Source organism: Mobula hypostoma, chromosome 12 (genome assembly GCF_963921235.1).
Source record: "Mobula hypostoma chromosome 12, sMobHyp1.1, whole genome shotgun sequence".
Classification (NCBI taxonomy): Eukaryota; Metazoa; Chordata; class Chondrichthyes; order Myliobatiformes; family Myliobatidae; genus Mobula; species Mobula hypostoma.
Genome location: NC_086108.1, coordinates 103,223,649 through 103,249,692, shown reverse-complemented (window position 1 = coordinate 103,249,692; position 26,044 = coordinate 103,223,649). Strand labels below are relative to the sequence as shown.

General features: G+C 41.8%; 1 protein-coding gene across 3 annotated transcripts in view; it reads left to right on the top strand.

The window, feature by feature from the left end:
• pigk (phosphatidylinositol glycan anchor biosynthesis, class K) overlaps positions 1-26,044 on the top strand; it is a 191,481-nt gene that overhangs the window by 2,859 nt on the left and 162,578 nt on the right. For all 3 annotated transcript variants that reach the window (XM_063064721.1, XM_063064720.1, XM_063064722.1), the window contains exons 2-8: positions 8,872-8,925; positions 11,121-11,212; positions 13,511-13,646; positions 16,946-17,057; positions 20,218-20,314; positions 22,408-22,525; positions 23,637-23,747. In XM_063064721.1, the coding sequence (XP_062920791.1) occupies positions 8,872-8,925; positions 11,121-11,212; positions 13,511-13,646; positions 16,946-17,057; positions 20,218-20,314; positions 22,408-22,525; positions 23,637-23,747 (720 nt within the window). The remainder of the gene's footprint in view (positions 1-8,871; positions 8,926-11,120; positions 11,213-13,510; positions 13,647-16,945; positions 17,058-20,217; positions 20,315-22,407; positions 22,526-23,636; positions 23,748-26,044) is intronic.

Below are 26,044 nucleotides of genomic sequence, written 5' to 3'. Positions count from 1 at the left end.
GGATATCAGAGGAAGGTTTTTTACTCAGAGAGTGGTTGGTGCATGGAATGCACTGCCTGAGTCAGTGGTGGAGGCAGATACACTAGTGAAGTTTAAGAGACTACTAGACAGGTATATGGAGGAATCTAAGGTGGGGGCTTATATGGGAGGCAGGGTTTGAGGGTCGGCACAACATTGTGGGCTGAAGGGCCTGTAATGTGCTGTACTATTCTATGTTCTATGTATTGCATGTATTTTTTGTTTTCTCGCACCATTCTGTGTAAACTTTGGAGACTGTTGTACGTGAAAACCCCAGGACAGGGGTGGCCAACCTTTTACATTACATGTGTCAATTTTTTCACGCACGAGTTCTATATTAACATATTTTTACAAGAATTGAATGGGGGTACAAGAGTTGTATAGCGCTTCTGAACTCGTGAGTGAAAAAATTGACGCATGGAATGTAAAAGGTTGGCCACCCCTGCCCTAGGAGATCAGCAGTTTCTGAGATATTCAAAGCACCCCTGTCTGACCCCAACAATCATTTAATGGTCAATTTGACTTGGATCACATTTGCTTCCCATTCTGATATTTGGTGTGAACGACAACTGAACCTCTTGTCCATACCTACATGCTTTTATGCATTGAGTTGCCGCCGCATGATTGGCGGATTAGATATTTGCATTAATAAGCAGGTGTATGTAATAAAGTGGCCTCTGAGTGTATGTGCCATCATATACTACCTTGAGATTTATTTTCTTATAGGCATTCACAGTAGAACAAAGAAATACAATGAAATCAATGAAAAACTACATACAAATACTGACTAATAATTAATGTGCAAAAGAAGATAAATCATGGAAATAAAATAAGCAATACTGAGAATGTAAGTTGTCGAGTCTTTGAAAGTGAGTCTGTAGGTTGTGGAATCAATTTAGAGTTGAGATGAGTGAAGTTATCCATGCTGGTTCAGGGGCCTGATGGTTGTAAGGTAATAATTATTCCTGAACTTTGTAGATTAGAATCTAAGACTCCTGTAGCTCCTTCCTGATGGCAGCAGTGAGAAGAGAGCATGACCTGGATGGTGAATGGGTCTTGATAATGGATGCTGCTTTCTTGTTGCATCCTTGTAGATTTCCTCAGTGGTGGGGAGGACTTTGCCTGTGATGGATTATTGGGCTGTATCCACCACCTTTTGTATGCTTTTCTGTCAGCTGGCACAGGGAACACAGCTTGAAGTTAATTGGCAAAGTAGGAGAAAGAAGTGGGTAATTTATTTTGTCGCAGTAGATTATTATCTGTAATGCATTGTTTGAAAGGGTGTGGGAAGTAGATTCGGTGATAATTTTCAACAGGGAATTAGAAAACTAAGAGCCACATAGGCACGACAGGTTACAAGGTCTTTTGTGCTGTGTGTTTCAATGATAATGAACTGAATGCATACTTGTTTTCTTTTAATTAGTGATTGTGTCATGTGGAAACCAGCTGCAGAGTGAGGCAACAAATTACGCTCTGACGACAGTGTAATTACACAGACTGTGACAGGCAATTTTTCAAAACTTTCATTTTCATTTGACATCTATATTTTGTACTTCTCTATTTATGCCTATTCCGATGAAAGTTTCTGTTAGTGCATAATGATTCTGTTTTTGTTGGATGCCTTTTCATTAGAGGAAAAAGTAGGAAGCATGTTATTGTCACAGACAGATGTAATCAATATTCAGCCCATGCTGAACCTGCCCTGGGAAACGTTGGCCTTAAGGGGCCAGAATCAGATTCAATATCACTGGCATATGACATGAAATTTGTTGTCTTGTGGCAGCCAGACATTGCAAAGCATAACAAAAAACCTTTAAATCACAGTAAGAAATATATCAAAAAATATATTTAATATGTCATGCAAAAAGAGAGCAAAAAAAAAGTGAGGCAGTGTTCATGGGTTCATTGTCCATTCAGAAATCTTGTGGATGAGAAGAAATTGTTTCTGAAACAATGTGTGTGTGTGTCATCAGGCTCCGGTACCATCTCCTTGATGGTAGCAATGAAAAAAGAGCATGTCTATTTTACCGGTGTATGCCTTATTTGCCTAGGGAGTATCTGAGGAAGCAGTGTAGCAAGCTGTTTGTTCAGTTTCTCACCAGTACTACTCGTACTTGGCTAGGGAGTGTTTGAAAAGACATTGTAGAAGTGGCTTTGCTGTGTATCTAACATGAATTGGTGACAGTCTATTCCAACTTCAAAGTTATGAACATGCACTTTATCATTTACCTGCACTGCACTTTGTAGATTTTATGCTTTATTTACCTATCTATCTATTTATTTAGTGATACAGGGCCGAGGAGTAGGCCCTTTGAGTCACCTGCCTCAGCAAACCCCACAAATGCGATTAACCCATACCTAATAATTTTTACAATGACCAGTTAACCTCTCTGGTACATCTTTGGACTGTGGGAGGTGATCGGAGGACCTGGAGAATACCCACGCATTCTACACAGAGGATGTATAGAGAATGGTGCCAGAATTGAACTCCAAACTCCAGAACACCCTGAGCTGTAATAGTGTTGTGCTAACCGCTACACCACCGTGGTGCCCTTTGCGTTGTTATTAACTTACCTTATTCTATCTTAATGCATTGTGCCATGATTTAATCTGTATGAAGAGTATGCAAGACAAGCTTTTCATTGTGACAATAATAAATAGGATTTTCTTTTACACAGAGGGTGGTATGTAGGTGGAATGAGGTGTCAGAGGAAGTGGTTAGGTCAGATATAACAACTTAAAGACAGTTGGTTAGGTACGTGAACACAAGAGATTCTGCAGATGCTGGAAATCTAGAGTAACACACACAACATTCTGAAGGAACTCAGCAAGTCAGACAACATCTGTGGAGAGGAATAAAGAGTCAACATTTCGGGCCAAGGCCTGATGAGGCCACTCTCAGTTTGGAGAGGCAACACCTCATGTTTTGTCTGGGTCATCTCCAACCTGATTGCATGAACATCAGTTTCTCTAACTTCCAGGAATTTCTCTCGCCCCTCCCCTTCTCTTTTTCCATTCCCAATTTTGACTCCCTTCTTACCCTTTCTCTTCTCCTCACATGGCTATCACCTCTGTTGTGTGCCTTTCCTCCTTCCCTTTCTCCTGTCCTCTAATCTGATTCCTTCTTCAGCTCTTTACCTTTTCCACCTCTCGCCTCACAGGTCCTCCCTTCATTGTCCCTCCCTCCCTCCCCCACCCTCCTACCTACCTTTCCCCTTCACCCTGCTTCACCTATCACCTGCCAGCTTGTATTCTTTCTTCTCCTCCTTCTTACATCTTCCTTCCCAGTCCTGATGAAGGGTCTTGGCCCAAAACATTGACTGTTTATTCCTCTCCATAGATACTGCCTGACTTGCCAAGTTCCTCCAGCATTTTTGATGAGTACATGGATAGATTAGAGCTGGAGTTTGCTGAGGTGGGCCACATTAAAGGTGTTGTTGAATCAGCATACAGGAGAGAGATTGAAAATTTGGCTGCATGCTGTCCTAACAACTCAATGTCAGCAAGACCAAAGAAATGATTGTAGACATCAAGAAAGGGAAACCAGAGGTCCATGAGCCAGTAATAATCGGAGGATCAGAGGTTGAGAGGGTCAGTAACTTTAAATTCCTGGGTGTCACTATCTCAGAGGACCTGTCCTGGACCCATCATATAAATATTATCACAAAGAAAACATGACAGGACCTCTCCTTCCTCAGGAGTCTGCAGAGATTCAGCATGACATCAAAGAGCTTGAAACTTCCATAGTTGTGTAGCGGAAAGTGTGCTGACTGACTGCATTATGGCCTGGTATGGGAACACCAATGCCTTTGAGAGGAAAACCCTACAAAAGATACCACTGTAGTGGATTCGGCCCAGTACCTAACGGGTAAACCCTCCCAGCCATTGAGCACATAGAACCATAGAACATTACAGCACAGAAACAGGCCTTTTGGCCCTTCTTGGCTGTGCCGAACCATTTTTCTGCCTAGTCCCACTGACCTGCACCTGGACCATATCCCCCCATACACCTCTCATCCATGTACCTGTCCAAGTTTTCCTTTTTCTTATTTTTGGAATTTATTTTTTTATTGAATTTCATCATCAAACATTTCCATAAGATGTTTTTCAGATACTGTACATATTATATAATCATATTTGTCACAAATCTCCACATAATATTTATCTGATAGAAAGGAGAGGAAAGAAAGAACAATCGAAAGAAGAAAACTGTGTACAGAGTAGGGAGTGATCTTTTTTTTTACAGCATATTCATTGACTTGTGAGAATAAAATCAGGCCTATGAGGTGTTATGTAGTTAAACCATTTTTTCCAGAATGAATAAAATTGTTCCAACTTATGATTAACAGATGTTGTTATCTTCATTTTGTAAACGTCCATTGTAATTTTCTACATGAAATGTTGCCGTAGAAAAGCACATCCATTATCAACCATCCTCACCACCCAAGTCATGCATTTTCTCACTGCTGCCATCAGGCAGAGGGTACAAGAGCCTCAGGACTTGCACCACCAGGTTCAAGAACAGTTACAACCCTCAACCATCAGGCCCTTGAGCAAAAGAGGATAACTGCACGTCTGTTGAGATGTTCCCACAACCAATGTGATCTCACTTTAAGGACTCTTTATCTTATTCTTTCAAGCTCTCGTTATTTATAGCTATTTGTCTATATCTGCAGTTGCACAGTTTCTCGTCTTCTATGCTCTCGCTCTTTCATTGACCCTGTTTACGGATACTGTACTATAGGTTTGCCGAGCATGCCTGCAGGAAAAAGAATATGGTGAGAACTATGTATTCTGATAATAAATTTTACTTTGAACTCTGAAGGCCTAAAAAAAAATCATTTGCTGACTTAGAAAGCTGCTGTTGAAATGTTTTCTCCTTCCCAGGTTCCAGGAGGATATAAAATCAAAATGGGAGAATTGTGTGGCATTCAGAAATCTAAGTGTAAGGCAGATTGCAATCCCCTTCTTACTTGCACCACCAGGGTATATTTTAATCGTGGAACTCCAAGGATTAGGATAGTGATGAAATGTTTTTAAATAATTCACTTATTAAGGAATGTAGTTCTTGAGATATATTATTAAGAACCTAATTAGATTTGTATCAGAGATTTAAGCAATTGGCAGTAATTACTGAAGAGAGCCCAGCTGCCTGGAGTTAATCAAATTGCCACCTTATTAATAAGGTATTGGATCATCAGAGAAATAAATCCCCTCCTGAAATTAAACTCAGAATCTCATTTCTCGCCAACTGATGAGGCATATATGGCACAGCTTGCAGTCCTCCCCCTTCCGCCTTGGCCTAGCTGCAATGGCCCTGATTTATTTTAAGAGTTTTTTTTTGTTGTTGGATTTGTTTGGTATATTTATTGATGATATCGTAAATTGAGATTTGAACTGTATGGCTTTGTTGATTCAGTCTTGGTAGGAGTTTACCCACAGCTGATCTTTGCACATAAACAGAGACCTGGAATTCTCTTCACAAAACTACTCCCCCCCCCCCCCACCCCCGTCGGCTAAAATCTGTTTCTTTGAGAGCACCTTTGGTTCTCTGTCTGCTATGGCTTGAAAGATTTTCCAAGATTAAAATATCCTCCCTCCTCTCTTTTTCCATTTACGGTTATTTCTCATCTCCACCCCCCCCCCACAGCATCCTCTCCTTTCCTATTCCCCATTCTGTCTGTCTCCCTCCTCAACCCTTCTCTTCTCTGCACCTGCCCATCATTTCCTCTCCTTTCTCCTGTGGTCAGTCTTTTGTCTGACTAGGTATCAGATTCCTACTTCTCCGGTCACTTACCTATTCCGCCTAACACCTCCCAGCTTCTGACCTCATAACCCCTTCCCCACCCACCTACCTTCTCCCTCACCTTGTCTCACATCATCTGCCAGCTTGTACTCCTCCCGATTCTGCCTTGACTTCTTGGCTTTTCTTTTCAGTATGTGAAGTCAGTTGTCCTGATGCTGTGGATGAACAACATCTGCAGAATCTCTTGTGTTTATGTGACTAAAGTGGCTGGTATAGACCGGTTTTGTAATAGTGAACTTATTCCAAGCAGATAGATTTGAGCGTGTTTAAGCAGTCAGTTTCGTGCATTAACTTTGTTCTGTTAAACGTGTCTCTCAAGTGATGTAAAACTCTATTGTTAAGCACATGAGGAATATATTAGGGCTATGTGCCTATCTGAGTCCACACTAGGAATCATGAAGGTCACGGCCAGTCCTGTATTTCATTCTAGCACAAGAGATTCTGCAGATGCTGGGAATGTGGAGCAATGCACACAAAATGCCTGAGGAACTCAGTGGGTCAGGCAGCACCTATGGAGAGGAATATATAGTCAATGTTTTGGGCTGAGATCCGAAACGTTCTAATGATAAGTCCTGGTGAAGGGTTTCAACCTGAAACATCAACAGTTTATTCCTGTCCATAGATGCTGCCTGACCTACTGAGTTCCTCCGGTGTTCTGTGAGTGTTGCTCTGTATTTCGTCCAATTTCTTGCTAGATCCCTGCATCCTTTGATTTTTTTTCCCCAATAAATTTAAAATTCCCAAATATTAGAGGATAACAAAAATTGTTTAATCCTTTATGCAGGGAATCATGGCAGTCCAAAATAATGCCTATTTACCCTGAACTATTATCCCTAGCTCTTTACTCTGAAATAAAGGTTCTCACTATAATAAATAAGGTTATTAACTCACCAGAGTTAATAAAGTCAGTGATGGTGTGGGAGACAATGACCTGGTGCTCCTTAAGAGGATCCTGATCGAGGGGTAAGTAAGAGGAGGTGTCTGACCTCGGCAAGGTAGGGGTCAGTCTGCCAGACTACTACAGCACCCCCTCCTTGTCCATGGGTTTGATGGTGAGGTTAGGATTAGTGCGGAGAGAGTGGAGAGCAGAGCGTTTGGAAGGAGTGAGGTTGGAGTTGGAGAGAGGAGTGGTGAAGTGGAGATGGTTGATATTGCTTCGGCAGTTGGCAATGAAAAAATGCAGAGCAGGCGGAAGACCAGAGCAGAGTTGTTCATGACGAGGTGGAGGGCTGAAGATAGGAGGAGGGGCTGAAGGCGGGAGAAGGAGTTATTGGTGCTGGCTGGAGAGTCCTTGCCAAGGGAGTAGGCACAGAGACAGAGGCAGTGGAAGAAGAACTCGGCGTTATGGCGGGTGTGGAGCTCACTGAGGTGTGGGCACAGGGGACAAACATGAGGTCCTTACTGAGGACAAAATGTTCAGCTTCAGAGAGGGGAATGTCAGAGAGAATAGTGAAAACCTGGCACTCAGTACCATTTCATTATAAACTCCAGGTATGGTTGTTGATTGGACTGGATCCTCTGTTAGTGTCAAGGTGGCATTACGCTACCACTGGGGAATGAATGGTCTTTTCGAGCTCACACCAGCTACAGTCTGAATGCGAGAGCTTCTTAAAGAAATCCTTGTTTTGAAGATTCTTGGAAGGCTGGCAATCAGAGGGCAGCTGAATTAACCCAGTCAAGTCTGAGTTTGGGTCTTTACTCCAATAAAGATTAAGATCTTAAGGATTAGCTTTATTAGTCAAAACATACAGTGAAATAGAATCATTTGCATCAAATCAAATCAGCAAGAATTGTGCTGAGCAGCCCACAAGTGTCACTACACTTCTGGTGCCAATATAAAATGCCCACAACTTACTAACCCTAACTGTGCATCTTTGGAATGTTGGTGGAAACTGGAGCACCCTGAGAAAACCAACACAGTCGTACAAACTGTTTACGTACATTCGTGGGAATTAGATTAGATTATGAGGACACTCAGTCCTCGTTTATTGTCATCTAGAAATGCATGCATTAAAAAATGATACAATGTTCCTCCAGAAAGGTATCACAGAAACACAGGACAAACCAAGACTAAAACTGACAAAACCACACACATAATTATAACATATAGTTACAACAGTGCAAAGCAATACCGTAATTTGATAAAGAGCACGGTAAAGAAAAGTCTCAAGTCCCGATAGCCCCATCATCTCACGCAGACGTTAGAAGGAAGAAACTCTCCCTGCCATGAACTCCAAGCGCTGCAAAATTGCCGATGCAAGTTTTAAGTTTGCAAGAATTAAACTGCGATCTTACAACTGGCGCTGTGAAGCATTGCACTAACCACCACACTGCTGTGTTACCCCAACTATTGACCTCAGAACCATATGTAGATCTAAGTGAAAGTTACTTGGACCGTTTAAGGTTTCGTGCTTTTGCAGATTTCTATACTCTCTTAAGTCATGATAAAGGATTTTGGCCTGAAATGTTGACTGTTTGTCCCTCTCCATAGATGCTATTTGACCTGCTAAGTTCCTCCAACTTTTTAGACTATGAGACCATAAGATATAGGAGCAGAATTAGGACATTTGGCCCACTGAGTGTGCTCCACCAATTCATCATGGCAGAACCATTTCCCTCTCAGACTCAATCTCCTGCCTACTCCCCGTAACCCTTTGGAAGAACTTGACAGAAAAACAAAATACCTAATGGGAGGAATGCAAATGCCTGCCACACTCCTGAATAGTTAAACGTTCACACATCATCGTAATGAAGCAAAGTGGTGGCTTTCGTGTGTGATCATCTGCAGAATCAGTTATATTTACTTATTAATCTATGTTCTTTTAGACCATCTATGTTCTGTTGGACCATGTGCATGCAAATGGGAGTAGTTTAAATTGGCACTGTGGCTGGCAGACATCATGGGCCAAAGGGCCTGTTCAGATTGATTGTGATAAACCAGTTTATAAATAAGCAGAAGTGAACAAGCCATGGGTTATGTTCAGCTTTCCATTTGTAATAGCGTTTAGAATATTTCCTAACTTGAATTTACTTTATTTTTTCTGCAGCGTCGAGTAAATCAGTTCTTCAAGAGTGGCCACACAAACAATTGGGCTGTGTTGGTAAGATTGCATCAACTACTAGATAACTTCAAGTACCTTGGCAGTGTTTGATGGAACCTATACTGAATGCCTGTCTGGGCAAATTCTGGTTTACATGGTGGGATGTAAAAATCAGTGGTTAGTGTGATGGTGTTACAGCTGGGGGTGTTGGAGTTTGGAGTTCGTTCCTGAGGCTCTCTGTAAGGGGTCTGTGGAATACATGGTTTTCCTCCAGGTCCTCTGGTTTCCTCCGACAGTCCAATGATGTAGCGGTTAGTAGATTAATTGGTCATAATTAATTGTCTTGTGATTTGACTCTGGTTACATCTGGGATTGCTGGCAGCATGGCTTGAAGAGCTGGGAGGGCCTATTCTGCAAGATTAAACAAATAAACAAATAAATAAATAACTACCACCATGGAGAGGTGTTCGGGAACAACACCTCAAGTCAGGCAATGAAAAATTCCTGAAAAGCAGCAGAAGACAAGCGGGCCTATAAAAATGAATGCTGCAGCTGCAGCAGAGCTGAGACACGGTATAGATACGACCTTTGCAACAGAGACTGTCATTCTTGCCTCGGTCTCATCAGCCACAGACGGCACTCCACCATAAATGTAGACAGCAAGTAACGTCCATGATCTACCTTGGCCAACGGAGGCCATATACAGTGCTACAGCAAATGTGTCCTGATCGTATGTAGTTGTTGCATTCTGATGTTCAAGTCCAAGGTACTTTGAGAAGTCAGAAAAAAGGCAGAGAACTTGTTGCTTCACAGTATTTTTATTAAATGTTGATGGAACAAAGGAAACTTGAAACAGACAGTGACAGAGGTCTGCTAAGTGAAGGGAAAGCTAAGATCTAAGAATGCGCTGCCTTATGACGTAGCTCTTTTATATCCATAGGTAAGGAAAGTTCCATTCAAATTTGTAGATACGAGTCAACTGATAAGAAAGCTAATATTAATGCAGTACCTGGAGAAGTTTCCAGAATCATACCAATATAACCGCTAGGGTGCATATTAAACTGTTACATCCATATAATAACTGCTTAAAGTACTATACAAGCAGATAATAGTTAAACTGCAAAGAAAGTAATAACTAAATAGTCTAATCTAAGAATTAAACAGTGGATCCAACATAGCTTAATATCTTGTAGTGTGCTGCTCCCTCAACACAGGCTCAACCTAGGGAACAACATTATAATGAAAAGGATGGAAGCCAGCATGCTGTGTTGCCTCTAGTCTGCTCAGCCAGATTCACCAGATCGTTAGCTGGGATGGACCATTTCAGTTGTGAGGACAGACTGGATGATCTATGTTTGTTTTCCATGGAGTGGTGGAGGCTGAGGGGAGACCTGATACAACATGAGAGGCGTAGGTCGGGTAGAGAGTTAGAAGCTTTTCCCAATGACAGAGATGCCTAGATCTAAGGTGAGGAGACCATTTAGACCATAAATATGCCAAAGCAGTGGTTAATATAATTAAACGACAATTTCACATTTTGCAAGTTAAATTGCAAGTGCTTCTAAATCAAGGAAGACTTAAGAGAGGAATAGATAGGATAAATACCTTCAAATAAGTTTAGAGGAAGTCTGAAGAAATATTTTTACACCTCTAGGAACTTATGGGACATTACTGAGGAAAGAGAAGCTTGAACATCGTGCAGTAACAGGAAGTACTGATGGAAGAAAAAGTCATGGTTGACAGCACATGACTTTCATGAGTTACATCAAAGGATGGGCAGGCAGAAGTTTTGAAGAGCTTATTAGAACTTCTCAGATTAAAGACAAATGGAAGACCGTGATCGCCAACGTCATACAATATGGCACAAAAAGATGATTTTTACAGCTAAGTTTAGAATGCACTGCTTGAAGAAATGGTGGAGGTATTCAGAACATTAAAAAAGTGTCTGCATGAGCATTTGACTCTCCACAGCATAGAATGTAATAGACCCAATGTTGTTAAATGTATAGATATATTTATAGATATATAGATATATCTATATATAAATATATAGATATCCTGGGCATAAGGGTATGGAATTTTGCTCCATTACTTTAAGACTAGTCAATATGATTTATTGCATAAAAATCTTGCTGTTAGTTTGACAAAGAAAAGACAATTGCTGCAGCGCGTTTTGGTTTTGCATCTTGTCAGATGCCAATAGATTCCCTGTGATGCGAGTTAATTGCTGTGTTTCTCTGATTCTTGCTCCCAAGGTGTGTACATCCAGATTCTGGTTCAACTACCGCCACGTTGCCAATACATTGTCAATTTACAGGAGCGTCAAGCGATTGGGGATCCCAGACAGGTAAGAACAGCTGCACTCTCATCTAGAAATACAGAATCTGATTATGTTATAATTGTGTACTGCAATCTTGGACTTTTAAAACATTTTCAACACCTACAGAGTAATTAATTTAATTGAAGAATAAAGGAGTAAACTTGCTTTTAAACAGAGATTTCTTCAATTGAGGGGAAATCATCCTAATATTCATGGAGACACAAGCAACAGCTGAAGCTGGAAATCTGGAGTAACACACAAAGGTGTTGGAGAAAGTCAGCAGATCAGCCAGCATCTATGGAGGGTTGACCTTTCAGGACCTGAAGAAGGGTCTCAACCTGAAACATTGACTGACCATTTCTCTCCATAGCTGCTGCTTGACCCACTAAGTTTTTCCAATGCCTTTGTGAGTTGAACTTAATATTCTTCATAATGATCTGTCACATGTAGGAGATTTGTGTGTAACAAGATACGATGAGCAGGTATCAGTAAAAATGATCAGATGTTAGTGGAAAGGACCACTATTGAATTTGTCATGCCTTGCCCCTCCATCCTCATCTAGACTATATTCATCAGCCGGGAGCCTGTTGGGTGTCGATTGAGGACTACAGCCTTGGGTTATTCTCCCTCCCAGTTAGGAAACTTGTAACAGTCTTACTAATGTTTGCAAATAATTATGAAGAGCCTTAAATCCAATACTAGTCGTAAATCTCATGTTGAGAGTTTGAAACCATTTGAGTCTTTAAAAGCTGCAGTACAGTCTTTGCTGCAGATAGGGTCATAGAGCACTACAGCACAGAAGAATGCCCTTCGGTCCATCTAGTCCATGCTGAACTATTATTTTGTCTAGTCGCATTAACCTGCAACCAGAACAGATCACTCCATGCCTTTCTCATCCATGTTCCTATCCAAATTTCTCTTAAATGTTGCAATTGAACCTGCATCCACCACTTTTGCTGGCAGCTCATTCCACACTTTCACCACCCTCTGTTGCCCCTCGTTCTCCTGAAATATTTCACCTTACACCCTTAACCTATAATGACTAGTTCTAGTCCCACCCAACCTCGGTGGAAAAGGTCTTACTTGCCTTTACCCTATCTATACCACTCATAATTTTGTATACCTCTATCAAATAACCCTTCATTCTTGTGTACTCCTGTGAATAAATTTAAATCCTATTTAATCACAAATGAATTATTTTTAGATGGGGAGTTGACCTGACAGCTCGTATACTGCCCATGACAGTGCAGTAGCTGCTGGCTGGGGTTTGTGTCATGTATCTATATTTTACTTAAATTGCCATTTATTCCAAATAAAGGCACCATGATTGCATAGAGATTAGCATAATGCTATTACAGCACCAGTGAACAGCGACTGGGGTTCCGTTCCAGCCACTGCCTGTAAGGAGTTTGTGTATTTTTCCGGTGACTGCATGACTTTTCTTTTGGGTGCTCTAGTTTCCTCCCACATTTGAATGACGTATGAGTTAGGGTTGGTAAGTTGTGGGAAGGCAATGTTGGTACTGAAAGCATGGCGACACTTGTCAGCTGTCTCCAGCTCATATTCGGACTGTGTTAGTTGACACCAGTGGCTGCACAAGAGATTCTTCAAATAATGGAAGTCCAGTGAAACGTGCAAAATGCTGGAAGAACGCAGCAGGTCAGGAGATGCTGCTTGACCTGCTGAGTTCCTCCAACCTTTTGTGTGTGTTGACGCATTTCACTCTGTTTCGATGTACATGTGAGAAATAAAGTGAATCTCTCTCAAATCTAAATCATAGCCTCTGCTGTCATCACCAGTGCATTGCTCTGATCTTACATAGCTCAAAGTATCAATCAAGGCTATAGATAATTGGGTGGCGGGATGGAGATACATCTCTACCAAAGGATGTGCATGGTGCTCCTTCCCTTTGCGAGCCTGCAGGTCACCCTTGGGAAAAGAATAGCACCCCCTGATCAGGGTCACGTGAAGCCATGGGATCAGGTGGTGGATGGTCATATGTGCAGCTGGTGCATATCACAAGTCCTGGTTATGTGACCACTGACACCAGGCAGACAATCACTGAAGAGTATTGACAATGGCTGGGGTCACCCATCTTGTAAAAACACTGCCCGGAAGAAGGCAATGGCAAATCACTTCTGTAGAAAAATTTGCTAAGAACAATCGTGTTCATGGGACCATGATCACCCACATCATGCGACATGGCACATAATGATGATGAAGATGTACATTGGTTGAGTGTATATACTGGAGGTGGATTTTGCTCCTATATTTCAAACCATCAGCTGCATACTGAATCTAGTTGCTAACTTATTTCTCTTTCAGTCACATTGTACTGATGCTCGCTGATGACATGGCATGTAACCCAAGGAACCCAAAACCTGCCACTATCTTCAGCCACAGGAACATGGAGCTGAATGTATATGGAGAGAGTGTGGAGGTTGACTACCGAGGCTACGAGGTCAGATTCCTTATTGTACTGTGATGCTGTGTGTGGAGTGAAAGTTGCTTGTGTTTGCTCATCTAATAAGATCAAAAGCCCATAAGAAATGGGAGCAGAATTAGGGTAATTTGGCTGATTGAGTCTGTTCTGCCATTCCATCATGGCTGATCCAATTTTCCTGTCAGCCCCAATCTCCTGTTTTCTTCCTGTATCTCTTCATGCCTTGACCAATCAATAATCTATCAACCTCTGCCTTAAATACACATAAAGTGTTGACCTCCACAGCTGCCTGCGGCAGAGAATTCCACAGATTCACCACTCTGGCTAAAGATATTCCTCCCCACCTCTGTTCTAAAAGGATGCCCCTCTATTCTGAGGCTGTGTCCTCTGGTCTTAGATTCTCCCACCATAGGAAACATTCTCTCCACATTCACTCTATTAATGGAGGAATATCTTTCACCATTGTGGATAGATTTCAATGTGGTCACCCCTCATTCTTCTGAATTCTAGTGAATACAGACCCAGAGCCATCAAATGCTCCTCATTTGACAAGCCGTTCAATCGTGGAATCATTTTTGTGAACCTCCTTTGAACCTTCTCCAGTTTCAGCACATCTTTTCTAAGTTAAGGGACCCGAAACTGCTCACAATACTCCAACAAGTGAGGCCTCACCAGTGCTTTGTAAAGTCTCAACATTACATTCTTGCTTTTATATTTTAGTCGTCTTGACTAAATGAAGCTAACATTGCATTTGCCTTCCTCACCACAGACTCAACCTGCAAACTAACCTTTGGGAATCCTACACGAGGACTCCCAAGTCCTTTTGCGCCTCAGTTTTTTGTACTTTCTCTCCACTTAGGAAATACTCAACCCTTTCATTTCTTCTACCGTACACTTCCCAACACTGTATTCCATCTGCCACTTCTTTGCCTATTCTCCTAATCTGTTCAAGTCCTTCTGGAGCCTCTCTATTTCCTAAAAACTACCAGCCTCTCCACCAATCTTCATATAATTTGCAAACTTTGCAACAAAGCCATCAATTCCATCATCCAAATCAATAACATATAACGTAAAATGAATTGGTCCTATACAGACCCCTGTGGAACACCACTTACCACTGGTAGCTAACCAAAAAAGGCTCCCTTTATTCCCACTGTTTGCTTCCTACCAATCAGCCAATGCTTTATCCATGCTAGAATCTTTCCTGTAATACCATGGGCTCATAACTTGTTAAGCAGCCTCGTGTGGCACCTTGTCAAGGGCCTTCTATAAATCCAAGTACACAACATCAACTGATTCTCCTTTGTCTAACCTTGTTATTTCTTCAAAGAATTGGAACAGATTTGTCAGGCAAGATATTCCCTTGAGGAAACCATGCTGACTATGGCCTATTTTATCATGTGCCTAATAATAGTGGGAGGAATTCAACCTGGGTCGCCTGTACTGTAAAGCATGGTGCTAACCACTATATATTATACCACTTCTTTACAACATAGGATGTGATTGAACTTGAGGGCACCAAGGTAGCATAGAGGTTAGTGTGTCACTATTATAGCTCAGGGTGTTAAAGTTAAGAGTTCAATTCTAGTGCTGTCTGTAAGAAGTTTGTACGTTCTCCCTGAGACCACGTGGGTTTCCTCTGGATGCTCCACTTCCCTTCCACAGCACAAAGATGTACTGGTTAGTTGGTTAATTGATCATTATAAATTGTCCTGTGATTAGGCCAGAGTTAAATAGAAAGTCTGGCTCTTTGGACGGGAAAGGCCTGTTCCGTGCTATATCTCTAAATAAACAAACAAACAACCAAACGTAGAACATTACATTACAGCACAGCACAGGCTCTTCAGCCCCCAATCTTGCGTCGACCTCTTAACCTATTCTAAGATCAATTTAACCCTTCCCTGCTACATTTTTCCATTATCTTGTTGCCCATCTAAGAGTTTCTTAAATGCCTCTAATGTATCTGCCTTCACCACCAACCCTGGCAGGGTGTTCCAAGCTCTGTGTTTTTAAAAAAAAAAAAACCAATTACTGTTGATATCACTGCTATTTTTTCCTCCAATCACCTTAAAATTGTTTCCTCTCGTATTAGCTTTGGGGGCTTGCTTTGAAATAATTTGAGCAAATTTTCAATTTTATTCCTCCGTGAGTTCTTGCTGGGCTGAATTCACTTTCTACAAAAGAGTAGTACCTGTTAATGATGATGGGTGAAAGAGGGAACTCCTGGACTAATTTTAATTGCCTCGGAAGATTAGAGAGGTATTTATCAGAATTTACTCCATCCGTTCCCAAATTGGCCCGAGTTTTGAAAACTGAAACTTAATTAGACCCAGGTGGTTTCTTGACATGGGAGAGGATGTGCACTTCCCTTACTTACTGAATATTGAGAGGCCTAGACAGAGAGGATGTTGAGAGGGTGTGGGGGAATCTCGAAGCAGAGGGCACTGTCTCGGGACAGAGATGAGGTGGAAGTTCTTTAGCAAGAGGGTGGTGAATTGATGGCACAAGGGGACACTCTGTACCGATCACAATTTGTGTTGAGTGTTTTGTTTGGGGTTCAGTGGTTCTAGGCAGTTGAAAAACCAAAAGTGGTTTAGTAAAATCCTTCAAGAATGGAAATCTACCACAATTATCCAGTCTGCCCATAATTACCTCCAGATGCAACTATGTCGTCCACTCTTAATTCCCTCCTCAGTTCAGTGAATCCTCAGTAAATGGATATAAAGACCAAACAATCCCTATATCCTGTATACAACACTGAAATGATCACAGGACTTGATTTCTGAAGTGTTGGCTAAAAGTATACGAGCAATTATTACCCTCAACCATCAGGATCCTGAATCAGTGGGAATTACTTCCCTCATCCCTACACTGAACTGTTCCCACACACGGCCAATGAACTCGCTCTCAAGGACTCTTCGTCTCATGTTCTCGATATTGATTGCTTGTTTGTTTATTATTATTTTGTTTTTCTTTTTTGTATTTGCGGAGTTTGTTGTCTTGTCTTGTATTCAGTTTTTCATTGATTCTGTTGTTTCTTTGAATTTACTGTGAATGCCGGAGAGAAAATTTATCTCAGGGCTGCATATGGTGATGTATGTGTACTTTGATAATAAATTTACTTTGAACTCTGAACGAGATCCAGAGCAGCACACACAAAATGCTGGAGGAACTCAGCAGGTCAGGCAGCATCTACGGAGGGGAATAAAAAGTCATTGTTTTGGGTTGAGACCCCTCATCAGTGTTGGTTGAATGGAGGGCGTTGACCTGGACACTGTGGAAAACATTGTCTTCAATTACTTGTGCTTTATTCTCAGGTTACCGTTGAAAACTTCTTGCGGGTGTTAACGGGACGTCTGCCTCCCAGTACTCCCCGATCCAAGCGTTTGCTTTCAGATGACAGAAGCAACATTCTCATCTACATGACTGGTAAGTGTGATGATGGTGGTAGAATACAAACACCATCCAGGTTGAGCTAGTAGCAAGAAAAAAAAAATGCAATATTGACATTCATTTTCAGATAACTAGAATATAAAAACAAGGATGTAATGCTGAGGCTTTCTAAAGCATTTGCCAGACTGTATTTAGAGTATTATGAGCAGTTTTGGGCCCCTTATCATGAAAGTATGTGCTGGCATTGGAGAGGGTCCAGAGGAGGTTCATGAGAATGGCCCCAAGAATGGAGGAGTTTAAGCGTATGAAGAGGACTTGATGGTCCTGGGCCTGTACTTTTTGGAGTTTAGAAGAATGAGGTGGGATCTCATTGAAACCTATTGAATATTGAAAGGTCTTGATAGTATGGATGTGGAGAGAATGTTTGCTGTAATAGAGAGTCTGGAGGGACCAGCTGATAATAGAAGGAAGTCCCTTTAGAACAGAGATGAGAAGGAATTTCCTTAGCCAGAGGGTGGCGAATCTGTAGAATTCATTGGTACAATTGGCTGTGGAGGTCAAGTCATTGGGTGTATTTAAATTGGAGTTTGATGGGTTCTTGATTCGTAAGGATGTTAAGAGGTTATGGGGAGTAGGAAGGAGGATGAGGTTGAGAGGGAAAATATGTAAATCAGCCATGATCAAATGGTGGAACAGGCTTGATGGGCTGAATGGCCTCATTCTGTTCCTATATCTTATGGTTTTAACTCAGATCCAGGGTTTGTCAGTTTAGTTGCTGGTTTCAGGATACTCTTCTTTCAAGACTTCTAATAAGCAGCTGCTATACTTGTATGTGCAGCTAACTTAATAGGACTCATTAACTGACCTTGCTCAATGACGACCACAGAATTTTAATGATGCTCAACACTCACAAAATGCGGGAGGAATTTGGCAGGTCAGGCAGTGTCTACAGAGGAGAATTAAACCTTTCAACAGTGTTGATTGAAGTTCATACCTCTCTCTAGATGCTGCCTGACTTGCTTAGTTCCTTCAGCATTTTGTGAGTGTTGAGCAGCGCAGGAATATCATCACCTAGAAGTATTGCTAAATAGTTACCCGTTTGTGACTTAGCAATATTTTTCCTTGTCACTGTTTGAATGGCATAGTGGTGTAATAGTGTGACGCTTTACAGTGCAAGCTGTAAGACCAGGTTTCAGTTCTCACCACTGTAAGGAGTTCGTATATTCTCCCTGTGACCGTGTATGTTTCCTCTGGGTGCTCTGGTTTCCTCGCACGTTCCAAAGACGTACAGGTTAGGACTCATAAGTTGTGGGCATGCTTTGTTGGCACTGAAGGCATGCAACACTTGTGAGTTGTGTCCAGCACATCCTTGGCACAAATGGCACATTTCACAGTATATTTTGATGTTTTTCTTTCAGAATCAGGTTTAATGTCACCAGCATATGTCGTGAAATTTGTTAACTTTGCGGCAGTTTTGATATACATGTGACAAATAAAGCTAATCTTTATCTTTTAAGAGCCTATGACACTATTTAGAACTTGAATCACAATGTCCCCCTGAAGTCCTGGCCAATAATTATCCTGCAGACAGATTACTGATAGTATAACGTGTATCTTGTAAGTCTGTTCAAATTAGCTGTGTCTAAATTGGCTGTTTTGTTTCCTACTTGAGTCGACTATGGATGTTGCATCCTAGCTGTCTAGGTACGCAAGGCTGGAGAGCAAGCTGTTGCCCATGTAGAAAGCTCCCCCCTCTCCACGCATCTGAAGAACTTAAAGGAGTGGCAGAGACTTAGACAGCAGTGTTGCTGGAGTTGCCAGTCAGCATTGAACTCGACATAGGACTGCCTTAGAGACTCCAGCTCCAGATTCTGTCTCCGGGTTTCCTCCCAAAACCTTCCCCATGAGTGGGTATAGCCATAAGCTAGTGGAGCTTCGAGATCAGAGTTTTCCTTCTCCTAAATAAGCTGTCAACCACGGCTGATGAGCCCCATCTGCCGGAAGGGACTGGTATTAAGGTGCCCGTAACCTGCCTTTGCCCCTTCTCCTGTCAGTAGAAATGGTTCTGCTGGGCTTAGTAGCTAAGCCACACATGAAGGCCAGGAGCTGGACTTGGGTGTCAGAAGCTATTTGAGACACAGAGCATTGGGAGCATTTAATGGGCAGTGGGAGCTTGTCCCCATTACCACCAACAACTGTATCAATGATGACTGCAGTTCACTAAGTACCTCTGTGATTGTAAAGTGTTTTGAAGTATTCTATATGGAGGTATGAAAATGCAAGCCTTTTATAACATTGTTCAGCAGCAGTGTTCAACTGCTCAAACTAATGGCCCAGCGATCTGCAGTTGATGTGAAATACCTTTTGAAATGTCCTAAGTGGTACCTGATTGGACTCAACTAAATGTGCCAAATTCAGGCTGTGTGTGTGTGTTAAAATGTTTTGATAAATACCTAGGATGGATTGGGCTGTTCCATGCCAGTCTAACTCAGTACTTTGTCCAAGTCTAAATGATTTGTTTACTATTATCAAATCATCCTCTGTTCTCGATCAATTACAGTGCTCCTGCAGGTCTTTTCATTAAGCTTTTTTGAAAATGCCCCTAGGTTGGGTAGGTCAGTGGTTGAGTTACACTTTTGAACTTGAGCACAACTCCAGTATCTGGGATATCAAAAACACAATATACATAAAAGGCAACACATGCAAAATGCTGGAGGAACTCAGCACGCCAGGTAGCTCCTATAGAAAAGAGTAAACAGTTGACTTTTCAGACTGAGACTCGTCATCAGTCCTGAAACAATAATTATTTTAACATTTACTTCCTAAGTTACGAACCTTTTATGTACTACCCATTCATATGTCGACTGTTTGACCATAATGATGTAGGAGTGGAATTGGGCCACTTAGCCTATCAAGTCTGCCCCAGCAGTCCATCATGGCTAACCCCATTCTCATGCCTTCTCCCTGTAACCTTTGACACCCTTGCCACTCTCTCAGTTTAGAAGACCAGCAGGATGGATTTGCAGGCTGTTATGGGGCTGCAGTCATCCTCTGCTGCCAGGGAACTTGGATCACATCTGCATTTCTGACTTGTGAACTGTTTGCGTTATGAACAAAACAGAACCTTGCCCTAACCTGGGGAGGAGTGATACGAGCAGAACAATCTTTTCATGCAGAATTTTCATTTTGTTTGAAGGGCATGGTGGCAATGGATTCCTAAAATTCCAGGATTCTGAAGAAATTACAAATGTGGAGCTGGGAGATGCATTTGAACAGATGTGGCAGAAGAGAAGGTAAAAGAGTACTGCTTAATGGATAGGACACTGTAGCCTGGGGGTTATTTAACTTGGTCTCCCACTGGTTGAATGGCACTGGTTATCCACAGGGTCAGACCACATTTAGAGTATTGGGTACAGTTTTGGCTCCTGTCTCTAAGGAAGGAAGTGCTGACAGTGGAGAGGATCCAGAGGAGGTTTACGAGAATAATCCTGGGAGTGAAAGGATTAATGTATGAGGACCGTTTGTTGCTCTGGGTCTGACTTGTGGGAGTCTGGAGTTTAGAAGAATGGAAGGGATCTCATTGAAACTTACTGAATATTGAAAGGATTAGATAGAGTGGATGTGGAGAGAATGCTTCCTATAGTGGGAGATTCTTGGACCAGAGGACAAAGCATCAGAATAAAAGGATATCCTCACCATTTTTTGCACTACATATATTTTATATATTTTCATATTGTAATTTATGGTATGTTTTATGTATTGTGCTGTACTGCTGCTTCAAAACAAATCTCACGACGTGTCAATGATAGTAAACCTGATTCTGATGTTCCTTTACTACAGAGATGAGGAGGACTTTCTTTAGCCAGAGGGTGGTGAATCTGTGGACATATAACTCAGGGAAAATAAATCAGTCATGAGGGAATGATGGAGCAGACTGGTAGTGTCTACAGCACAGAAACAGGCCCCTCAACCAATCCAGTCTGTGCCAAACCATTTAAACTGCCTAGTTCCATTGACCTGCACCTGGACCATGGCCCTCCATACTGTCCCCATCCATGTACCTGTCCAAATTTCTCTTGAATGTTGAAATTTAAATCACATCCACCACTTGCACTGGCAGGTCGCTCACTCTGAATGAAAAGATTCCCCTCATATTCCCTTAAAGATTTCACCTTTTACCCTTAACCCATGACTTCTAGTTATAGTCTCACCCAGCTTCAGTGCAAAAGCTTGCTTGTGTTTGCACAATTACTTGATGGGCCAAATGGCCTAATTCTGCTGCTATATCTTATGGTCCGAAGTAATCCTTTTCAGGTGTGTGAAATCAGAATCAGAATCCTTTATTATCGCCAAGTATGTGGACAGGGAATTTGCCGGTTTCCCTGTACAGAATCAAAAAGCAAACAAAACAATAGTGCAAATAATTGTGAACTATGTACAATGAGGTATACCTGTGTATGTACAGGTGGACTTGGTTTATAATAGACTAAAATTCAAGTGTTCATAAGACTGATGGCATACGGAAAGAAACTGCTCTTGTTATTTGTCCTGGCATACAGTGATCTAAAGTGCCTACCAGAAGGAAGGAGTTGGAACAGGTGATGTCCAGGGTGTGATGGGTCTACAATGATGCTGCTTGCTCGCTTCCTGACTCTAGATGCATATAAATCCTGGATCGAGGGCAGCTTCACACCAATAATCCTTTCCGCAGCCCTGACGGTTCTTTGGAGTCTATTCTTGTCTCGTTTGGTAGCTGATCCAAACCAGACAGTGATGGACGAACAGAGAACAGACTGGCTTATTCCTGAATAGAATTGAATCAGCAACTCCTGAGGCAGGTTGTACTTCCTGAGTTGACGTAGGAAATACAACCTCTACTGAGCCTTTTTGTTAAGAGTGTCCGCGTTGGGTGTCCACTTCAGGTCCTGGGAGATTGTGACACCCAGAAACCTGAAGGTCTCCACAGCAGACACTTCTCCACCAGGAGGTCAGAGGTACTGAGATGTCTGTGGCACTACACATTTCTTCTGACCTCTGTCCAAGAGTTAAGTACTTTTGGGCTGTTAAGTCAAAGCTCCCGGGTGGATGTGGAGTAACCTACTGGTCTATTGCACTTTGTTGGAGCTCACCACGTGTTAATTTTGCTGCTGTGTTTCCTATCCAGTACTGTGAACACGCTTCTGAAGCTGTAAAGTGCTTGGGAACATCTTGAGGTCATGCAGGGTGCTATAAGTGTAAGCATCTTCATCACTGTAAGAACTGCTAGCTGTTTTCTTTTCTGCTCCAATGGTCTGGGAACTAGGGGAGCCTGCGGAGGTTTCTAGCTGTGTGAATTGAAGCAAGGCATCAGCTCTGTAGTAAGACTGATGAATATTTGTTTCTCCAGGTACCACGAATTGCTTTTCATTATTGACACTTGCCAGGGGGCCTCTATGTATGAAAAATTGTATTCGCCCAACATTATGGCTCTAGCCAGCAGCCAGGTTGGTGAAGACTCTCTTTCGGTAAGTTTTCAGCTCAGTTAATTATATGATTGATGATAACTGGGATAAAAACAGAAAGAAAAAAAAACAGCAAGAATTTATAGAGTGAAAAGAATGTTTCTATTTCTTACCATCATAGAATCCTAGTGCACAGGAGGAGGTCTGTTTTTTTAAGATGAGATTAGCTTTATTTGTCACCAGTACAATCAAAACGTATGGTGAAATGCGTTATTTTGCATGACCAGCAATGCAGTCCGAGGATTGTACTTGGGGCAGCCTGCATGCGTAGCCATGCTTCCAGTGCCAACCTGGCATGCCCATGGAACACTAAATCAAATCATAACTGTACATCCTTGGAATGTGGGAGGAGATCCACATGGTCATGGGGAGAACTTACTAACTCCATACAGACAGCACTGGAACTTGAACCCTGATTGGTGGTTGCTGAATGTGTTTGCCGCTATGCTTTGCCCTATTCTATTCCAGTTATTCAAGCATTCCATTCAAGCTATTCTGCCACTGCTTAACCCTATACTGCAGCTTTTGTCCATAATGAGTTTAAGTTCATTAGTCTTAAGTAATTATGGAGTTATATAGCATGGAAACTGCCCTTTAGCCCAACTATTCCATGCTTACTAAGATATCTATCCAAGTTAGCCCATTGTTCAACTTTTCTAATAAAATCAGATGCCACCACCTTTTCCGAAGTCTTTTTCACATTTTTTAAGGTTTCAATTTAATCAGACGGTGCAAAAATTTGGAATTCATTGCCACAGGTGGAGGCCAAGTCATTAGGTATGTTTCAGGCAGAGGCTGATAAGTAAGGGCACCACCAGTTTTGGGGAGAAGGCAGGAGCATGGGTTTGAGAGGGAAAATAAATCAGCCATGATAGAATGGCAGGGTTGGCTTGATGGGCCAAATGGCCTAATTCTGCTCCTATGTATTATGGTCTTATAGCATCATTTATAGCTGATTCCAGCTGTTTCCATTAAGAGAGTCCGGTGAATTCATCAGTTGTATTCAGTAGAGAACAGTTTGGGGCGAGACTAAGATGATTAATTCTGTCATACTGATAGAAAACTTGCACCTTTCTATTATAGATTCCTTAACCTTGTATCTATCTTTAAATAGCACCAGCCTGATCTTGCCATTGGGGTCCACCTGATGGACAGGTATACATACTACCTCCTTGAGTTTCTGGAAGATATTCGACCAGCCAGCCAGAACAGCATGATTGATTTGGTGAGTAGCTTTAACGCTGGAAAGTTGATTGAGTTTTGCCTTTGAAGATATTGGTAATCATTTAGTTGATTGCATGTTTGTGGGTTTGTTAGAATTTTGTTGGTTTTGTTTCCACACCAGAGTCTTGATCGCATAGTCAAGTTTGCACTTGGGTGGTATATTTACACAGTGTGAGAGATGCTGTCTTCTCAATTGAATCACTGAACCAAGGATCCATCTTACCTTCTGGACATTGTAAAATTTTTTGTGGCATCATATGACAAACAATGTTGTTAATTACCTCTCAAGATTTGTTGAAGAATCCTAGTCTTACAGGACAGACTCAAGCCTTTAGGTCCATCGAGTCTGTACAGATCATTGTGCATCTTCCGTTCAGGTGGCGGCACACTCAGATGCAGTGGCCTCTTGGGGACCAACCAAAGGAGTTTTTATCATTTTTAAGTGTTGTTTTTACGATTGCAAGACTATCCTGGGCCTTAACTTCAGGTACTACAGGTCTACCCCATCAGGGAGTTGATGGAGGAGCTGGAATAGCTGGATTTGGTGTGCACTGTATTGCTGCCTGGTACAGAGTTGATGCGCAATGTTGGCCATTGATAATGTAAGATGCTGCAGGCCTGTTTCCCTTGTTTGTTGGCATGCCAGATGGCGGGAAGCTACCATGGCCTCGGTTGTAGTGAGGACTAGGCCTCAAGCTACAGAGGGTCATAAATTTAGTTAGCCGCATCTTGGATACTTGAAAACATAAAAGTACCCAGGACATCTTCAAGGAGCAGTGTCTCAGAAAGCCAGTGTCCATTATTAAGGACCCCCAGCACCCAGGACATGCCCTTTTCTCACTGTTACCGTCAGGTAGGAGATACAGTGATTCAGGAATAGCTTCTTCCCCTCTGCCATTCGATTCCTAAATGTACATTGAACCCGTGAATATTACCTCAGTTTTTAAATATATATTGTTTCTGTTTTTGCATGATTTTTAATCCTTTCAATATACATATTCTGTAATTGATTTACTTATTTATTTTTTCTTCTATATTATGTATTGCATTGAACTGCTGCTGCTAAGTTAACAAATTTCACGTCACATGCCGATGATAATAAACCTGATTCTGATTTACCTTAATGACTTTTTTATTTACCTTCTGTTGGTTTTTAAAAGCTTCCCTGTCCTCTCATTTCCCATTAATTTTTGCTCTATTATGTGCTTAATATGTTGGCTTTTGGTTGGCATTGACTTCTCTTGTTAGCCACGATTGTGTCCTCTTGCCTGGGATGTACATATTCTGTGCCTTCTGTATTGCTTCCAGAAATTCCAGCCATTGCTGCTCTGCCATCAACGCTGCCAGTGTTCTTTTCCAATCAATTCTGGCCAACTCTTCTCTAATGCCTCTGTGATTCCCTTTACTCCACTGTAATACTGATACATCTGACTTTAGCTACTGAGACTCCTGAACCAGAGGACCTTAACTTAAGATGAGGGAGTGCTATTTTGCGTTTAGATTGGGAAAAAGTTCTTCAGTCAGGGTGGTACGAATCTTTGATATTTCTCCATTCTGGAATGCTACTGACTAGTTTGAAGGCTGACCTTGACAGGTTTTTGGATGTTAAAGGGATTGATGGCTATAGGGTTTAAATAAGAAAGTGGACCAGGTTGATCTGACTGAATAGAATAGCAGAAGATGCTTGAAGATCTGTGTGGTCTAAACTTTTAATTATGTTCTGAAGTACGAGGTAGCCAGTAGAGGTCTGGAGAGGAAAATGATGGTAAATTCCACTGAGGAACACAGCTGCTGACAGCAATTGGATGACCCAACTCTGGCATAATGATTCAAATATCTGATGCTGTTGATGTTTTCCAGAAATTATTCCAGATCATTGGAAATGTTGTGTTTCTTCGAGTTATTCAAATAACCTTGATTATTAAATAACCCTCCATTGCATCTCGGCCTGAACCATCAACTGTTTATTCCCCTCCATAAATGTTGCTCGACTTACAGAGGTCCTCCAGCATTTTGTGTGTGTTGCTCAAGATTTCCTTCAGTGGAATCTCTTGCGTTTGTACCCATCTTGTTTTTGTAAGTGCATATGCAAGGACGTGGCAAGTGCACCTATTGATCATGCGGTGAATGGGCCTCCTACACACAGAGGGCTCTCTCTGTTTGTGCGGGCTTTCGAGTGTGCACGTTTCCATTTCAGTGGCACCAGTTCATCAGTCCCACACTGTAGGTTGCTTAGAATGTATCGTGGCTAAGTGACTCCTACTGCTGTGTTGTTCTTACTCCGTGCGCATGTAACAA